Source organism: Colossoma macropomum, unplaced genomic scaffold (assembly GCF_904425465.1).
Source record: "Colossoma macropomum unplaced genomic scaffold, Colossoma_macropomum, whole genome shotgun sequence".
NCBI lineage: Eukaryota > Metazoa > Chordata > Actinopteri > Characiformes > Serrasalmidae > Colossoma > Colossoma macropomum.
In genome coordinates, this window is record NW_023494805.1 from 8,955,111 (window position 1) to 8,962,719 (window position 7,609).

The window sequence follows — 7,609 nt, forward strand, 5'->3', positions numbered from 1 at the left end:
TATCAGTCTACTCAGGCTTTAGCAGAGCGCAGTAACACTGAGATTGATAATTGATTACATTGATTTATCTGAATTTGACCCTCTTTTGCAATACAAACTTAAAAATGAATTGAGTAGTAGATCAGTACTTGCATTGTATAAATACAATAGTAACGCTGCACTGTTCTTTTTTTGAGTTCAATTGATTTTTTCACACCTTATCATATGTATTAACAACACACGCACAGACACAAAAAGGTCTGGCTTGATGTGTAGCTCTCCAATGCAAAATCAACATTATACTAATGAAGATATGCCAATAGTACATAATTAACAAATCCTTCACCAAGTTTAAACTGAATTCTCATTGCATACACTTCTAAAACACTCGCAAAAAATGTCAGATTGAGCCCAAAGCACAGTGTTATAAAATGTTTTTGTGCACGTTCAGTGCAATTGTACATTTACACCAGAGAGGTCTCCAAATCCCCAAATCTTACTTAGTGCAGCTCTAAGTAAACATGAACTAAGAATAAACTACATGTATTTTTCTATTTTCATTATGCCTAGAAGGCCTAAGCATTTATATAGTAGTACCATGTTTATTGAACAAACATTTAAACAACATAAAGCCAATGATGGAACAAATTATGAGAATCTTTTGATTTAGTAACTATAAGCACCTTAATAGGCAATAATTCAACTTCTCTGTAGCTGCTGATCAGCCCTGTGCAATGGAAACAATGATTCAGGTGCATTTCTTCACATTTTACAAGAAAAGAGTACCATGGTGGTATATTCATGCAACACTGTTACAGCATCTTCTTACTCAGAGAATCTTATGAGGAAATTATTTTTAGAATCCTTTTGTTTTTAATAAAGTCAAGCTTGGTGAACACATAAAAATGACAGTAGATCAGAACTTCTACTTTCCTCTTCAAAAAAGTATCACAAGAGTGCATGTTAATCAGAGAATTAAATATCAGGTTGAAACACAAGACGGAAAATGTGCACCATGAAGGAAAAGAAAGATCACGTTTCAATCAACGTGTCCTCCAACAAGAAAAATTGGGTGGGATCTGGAGTTTGTGGGAGTGTCCACCACTTTCTGGAGAGTATAAAACTGCAGCACTTCCCCCACAGCAGTACATCTAATCACCAAATCACAAGAGATTCCTCATCAAGACCTGCATCAAGAACTATCTGCAGGTATGAAAATGTTTATTCTACTTTACTTTTATTGTTATTTAACAGATTATATTTGCATTTACTTACATCAGATTTTCTTTTAGAACCTGAAAAAGAGCCATTATGGTTCGCGTGACTCGAATGTCATTGCTTTTTGTTCTCTTCTTGGCTTCATCAGCTTTTGGTAAGAGTGTCATCTTTCTTACCATCACTGTAACACTGACACTGCTGATGGAAATACCAAATATAATAAATACTATTACTCTTCACTGACAGCTTACTGTGTGAAATATACTGTAGACTGTAAACTGTAGAACAGACCACTTTAAATGATTTTTCTTCTTGTTTCAGGTGAGGCGAATAAACCTGGATCAGGTAGTGACGGCAGCTCAGCTCTTTTATTACAACATCTTGTTCTTCATTAATAAAGCCATTACAGTAAAGACCAGCTTATTAACATTATTCTTTGTCTGCTTTTCCAGAGGCTGAATTCAATGCATTAGTTAAAGGTAAAGAGATTCACAGGTTAACTGTATGAATCAAAGAAAATCAGAGAAAACTGAAGTCGTCATCATCATTATTAAATTAATGGTTGTTGATCATTACAGTACTGTCCTAAAATTCCTTCATTCTCTTAAAAAGAACAAATCAGTGAGGGACAAAAGCCAGTGGGTGTAAAGCAATTTGATCCACGATGTCCAGCTGGTTGGGTGAGGTTCAATGGACGCTGCTTCATCTACTTTTCCCGAGCTGTAGACCGCGCCACTGCTGAGGTAACATTTGATCTTATATGTTGAACCTGAATGAGGGCTTTATTTCAAAACCTCTGAATGTGCTTCTATTCTTTGCTCTCTATGGAGCAATGTGCACCACGCTTTGAATTTTTAAGCCATTCATTTCTATTGAAAAAACATCAGGTTTTCAGGTGGGTGCCACCAAAAGTGCCACACGTCCTCACAGCCAATACAGTTGTATGCAAAGGTTTGAACACCCTCATCAAATTACACGTTTTTCTTGATTTTCTAAGTGAAGAGAAATCAACACATCCTCTATAGAGAACACACTTAAATGCTCTTTTGCAAATTTTACTGTACAGTTTCTATTAATTGGCTGCGTTTTACATATTAGAGTGTGCACATTTTATGCTTTATTGTATTTTATTTCAATTTGATAAATTAAGCAGATAAAATTGGATTAAAATGTGCAAAATGTGTTCTCTGTTGATGTGTTAACTTATTTTCGACAAAAACCTGTAATTTGCCTGGGATGAATTTTGTTATATCAATATTATCTAAATTTTCTGTTTATGATTATGGTGGTCTTGGTCCCTCCAACTGCTGTCTTGTGTTTACTTAATTTTTCAATCAAATGCATTAAGCCGCTCCCCAATTTTAAATTACATAGCAACTTTCTCAAACTCAAAACTTCACAACAGTCAACAATAAACAACACAACAAACAACACACACAATTCTCAACTCAAGTGGCCGGCCCAGGAAGCTTGTACAGAGTCAATAGGAAGCCAAATCAAGTGTTTGGTTTACATTCTATTAGATGTTATAATGTGTTATGGTATCTCCCCTTTTTTTGGCTTGCATCAGCAATTCAGTGATTTTGGTCTCTTTCTCTGTTTTCTAGGCTCAGTGTTTAACTCAGGGTGCTAACCTGGTCTCAATCCACAATGAAAAAGAATATCAGCTGGTGAAGGCCCTCATCCGTGCTTATGACCCCAAAGAGAACCCTACATGGCTCGGTCTTGCCAACTGTGAGAAGGTATATAAAGTCTGGATGTGAGACAACTGTAACTCTGTCTGTAACATTAGTGAATGAAGACACAGTAACATCGGTTATTCAGGTTACTCACAGATGGTGTAATGTATATGCTTGGCAGCACAACTGAGGATACAAGGTATTAGTGTTAGTGCTTCAATGTGGTAAAATGAAAGGAAACAACAACAGAAAAATTATAGGCATATTTGTGACCCTAATTTTATATATGTACATATATGTGTTTGTGTGTGTGTGTGTGTGGTGTGATCCAATCTGGTAATTAAGAAAAACCTTATGAGATTTTAAAGCACGTTTTTAAAGCCTGTGTAACATAAGAACTTTCCTTTACAGACGGATAGCTGGTTCTGGTCTGATGGGACCAAATACGACTACAGCAAGTGGAATAAAGATGAACCCAATCATCAGAATGGAGAGTGCTGTGTGCACTTGAACTGGCGTGGTAAGTTCCAGTTAATCCAGTCTGTGTTTATGACTAATTTTCCTAATCTTGGAAAATATTCCATAATTCTTTAATAATTCTTAATTACTTAATTCACGTTTCTGTTTGTCTACAGATCAGAAGGACTGGAATGATATTCCATGTAATAGTGCATATCCCTATGTCTGCAGCAAGAAGATAGCATGCTATGAAAAACATTCCTAAAATGTCAGATACTGTTAATCTACAGTTTATGCCAATAAACACGCTGATATGATCATACATAAAGCATTAAAAAAGCAATACAAATAAAGAATTTAAAATATTAGAGTTCCATTTTTTGTCAGATACTTTTTTCTCTCTCTCTTCTTGCAAAATTTCTGTATAATTGAGTGGTTGTAATGTAAACAAAGTCATTCACAGTGCACTGATGTGAAATGGTTTACTGTGAATAAACTTACTGACTCTACTGAGTTCTTTACAGTGGTGGTGATAGGAACCAGGGATCACAATATCCACAACACACAAACAGCCATTTGTTTTTACTATCTAACACCACCAGTGAACCTACAGATGTCTTCTGAGTTTATATGTAATGTTGATAATGATTAAATAGTAGTAAATCTGAAAAAACAAAGCTTTGAACACCTTGCATATGGAAATTAAATAAAGTTTAGGCCAAAATCTCAGAAATGTCATAAAACAATGTCTCTAGCATCAGGTAACATGTTCATGACCATTTCATGTGAGGGTATGAAATCGGTTTAAATTGACTTTGGAGTGATGATAATTATTATTAATTTTGTTGAATTACAGCTTGTGGAAACGCTGTAAGACTGGATTCTGAATTAGGATCGGTGCCTTTTTTTCATTCTTATACTTTCATTTTCATCGTATAGCCTCATTTAGCTTCACATTTTAGGTGAATGTTTGGTGTATATATTAGAATGAGACTAGATGAGGGCTTAGTTTACATCATCTAAACCGCTTATCCTTCTGGGTCACGTTGGGGTGCTGGAGCCTATCCCAGCTGTCATTGGGCGGAAGGCAGGATACACCATGGACAGATTGTCAGTCCATCGCAGGGCAGACAGACAGACATACACAGTCACACACTCACACCTAGGGACAATTTAAGCATGTCCAGTTGGCCTGACTGCATGTTTTTGGACTGTGGGAGGAAACCGGAGTACCCGGAGGAAACCCACGCAGACACGGGGAGAACAGGCAAACTCCACACAGAAATGACCCTGGTCACCCAGCCAGGAATTGAACCCAGGCCATTCTTGCTGTGCGGCACCAACGCTACCCACTGCGCCACCGTGCCGCCTTGGGCTTAGTTTAGTTAACGTTAAATAATCTTGGCAATGCCACTCGTTCCTTCTCTACAACCTGGAGTAGAAGAGAATAAAATAACATAGCCCAGTCAAGATTAAATAATGTGGGATAATGTAATGATTAAGGTAACTGAGTGATTCCCTGATCTGGGTTTCATTTAGCCCTTGTGACTCTTCTGGCGTTTTTCAACACCGAATCTCTTTCAGGAACAGTAGCCACGGTTACATGCAGCCTGATAATCTGTTAAGAATCTGAACAGTAGCTCAATCAGAATAGAATGCATTCGTGTATACTCCTCAATCAGACTAGACCAGGCAGATTGAGACCATTCGGAATACAATTTGTACCCGATTGAACGAGGTGGGTATTCCTGTAATTAATCTGTTAAATAGAAGAACAATAGCCATGTAAACTCCTGTATCCGATTACATTCCCCATCAGAAAGTTGAAGTTTGTTCTGTGCATGTGCGTCACATCATAGTGAAAGTTTATACTGTTCAACATGGCGGAGCAGAAACTGGTCTGCAGAGGACACGAAGTTTATGTTTGAGCTTTAAAAGACGGCAGTGGGACGGACGTTCAGATTATGTGTCTCAGAACACAACGTCTTCCTCTCGGCCTTCTTTAATAAGTACAAGTGAAATATGTCTTCCTGAGTCTGAAGTCATTTAAAAGCAATTAAAAACACAAGAGCACCAGCTGAAAACTCAGGTAATATACTGCTGCTTTCCTCACTCTGACTGGACTCAATTACTGAAATAAGTAACAGGGTTGAGTTTTAGCATAAAGCTAGCAAATACACAAAATGTGGTTAACTAGAATGATCCGTGCTTATTTCATGAGGACATTAAAGACATTCCAATGATTTATTTAATATGTTTATATTTTATATGATTCATTTATTTTTAGTCTTTAATTTAGGAAACTCAGTTAATACAATATGAATAAAATGAAGAAAATAAGATACTGTCGTCCTTTTTTGAGGGCTTAATATTCATTCTACACTTTTCATAATATTGCAAGCAGGAAATGTTAAGTAGATTCTCAAACTAATGCAAAATAATAGGATTTTTGAAGTATGATAATGATTATAATCCGAGGTAAAGTGTGGTTACAGTTGCTGGGACAGGAAAAATGCATTTTTAAGTCCTATGGGTTGTCTTAATATTTTGTTATTTCTCTGAAACATGTTCCTGTACCTGCATTTAAAAAGTACTTTACCTAAGCCCTGTAACTGTTTATTGGTGCTTTGTGAGGTGTTTATGAACAAGGTAATAGCCATTAATAAACTAGTTATAAACCTTTCATAAAGCCTTTATAAGGGTAGTCTTACAATAAAGTGGAACCCCCTTAGCTTACACATGTATTTTTAAATGTAATATCAGTTGGACACAAAGGAGTCTCCAATCCTTGAAATCACCCAATTACTGTTTCTTTTCCAAATATTTTTTAGTAATTATTTTCATGTTGCTGTACTTAGTCTGTGTACTGTTCTCGTTAAGGTGTTAGAACCAGACTAAACAGCAGCCAAACTCTATCCACAAAAGGCTAGAAGGGCCAGGAAGCTTCTTGCTCTGACTTTATTTGCCTTGAGTATATGAATTTCGAATAACACTGAAAAAACATAAATTACAAAAAGTGACTGATGTAGTTTCCACATGTAAAGTAAATTATAAGTCTGTAACATACACAAATGAAACAGCACATGGCACCAGGACAAAGATAAGGGCTAAGGCCACAGGTAATGTAATTAATCCCAAAAATGAACTTAAACAGGACTCAATTCTTAAAAAAATATGCATATAAACAATCTACCAAACTAAAATGCTTACTCATAGACATTGCTTCAAAGAGACTGAATGAGGATGACAACAGATTAAACTGAGCTTTCATTAATTTCTGGCTGTGCTTTCCCAACACATCCTGGGTCTCTGCTTCATCTCTCTTTTAAATGAACATACTCAATATATCCACCAGGTGGCACTATATATTTGCCTAAACAAACACTTCACCTTTTGCTTTGCCTGAAAGGCAGAACATTCTGTTAGCTTTATACTGTAGCATGTCTAACATAACCTCTAATAGCGGTTATTTCCAAACGCTACCACTTCTCCTCTTATCTTAAACTTATTTCTCATGTTTCAGGTGGCACTAGGTTTTAGACTTCTGTTTTGTTTTTGTTTTTATTTGCTTTATTTATTTATTTATAAATGGCCACTGCTCTCCATTCATTAAGTTTGCTTGGAAAAGCCAATTTAGTGTTCTTCGTATTCTTATTATCTATTATCTATTATTATTATTATAATTCTACGCTTAAATTGTATAAACTTTTCATGGTCCACAGCTTTTGATGTACAAGTAAATTTTGTACAAACATTCTTCATAGCACACTTGTGCTTTTTTTTGGCTGATTTGACGTATGGTTTTCAGAAAATCATCATTCAAAGATGAAAGGTTTTTCCATGCAAAAATGGGGGCAATGTTCAAAACATTCAGTTTAAATGCCACAAGTGATGTCACGATGCACATCTCTTACATAGACGCTCATACACAGTACACTCATGCTTACAGCCTAATGCACAGCAATAACTGCAAAAAGAATGGATTTAAGGTGGCACTGCATTTAGGGTAGCACTGCATTTAATGTGACAGTGAATTTAAAGTATCAGTAAACTTAAGGTGGCAGTGAAAGTAAGGTGGCTGTAAATTTAAGATGAAATTGAATTTAAACTATCAGTAAATTTAAGGTTGCAGGAAATTTAAGGTAGCACTGAATTTAAGAGGGTAGTAGATGTAATGTAGCACTGAATTTAAGGTGGCAGTGAAATTAAGGTGGCATTGAATTTTAGATAGAAGGTAAAGTCAAGTCAGATCTGATTTATATAGCGCTTTTTAC

The 7,609-nt window shown here is 36.0% G+C and overlaps 1 protein-coding gene across 1 annotated transcript; it reads left to right on the forward strand.

The window, feature by feature from the left end:
- The first annotated feature begins 1,126 nt into the window (after positions 1-1,126).
- Positions 1,127-3,709, forward strand: LOC118826176 (lactose-binding lectin l-2-like). The gene is made up of 8 exons (XM_036597068.1): positions 1,127-1,188; positions 1,272-1,351; positions 1,519-1,542; positions 1,650-1,676; positions 1,810-1,940; positions 2,805-2,939; positions 3,288-3,396; positions 3,512-3,709. The coding sequence occupies exons 2-8, from the start codon at positions 1,291-1,293 to the stop codon at positions 3,598-3,600; spliced, it is 576 nt and encodes a 191-aa protein (XP_036452961.1). The 5' UTR covers positions 1,127-1,188; positions 1,272-1,290; the 3' UTR covers positions 3,601-3,709.
- Positions 3,710-7,609: the final 3,900 nt, after the last annotated feature.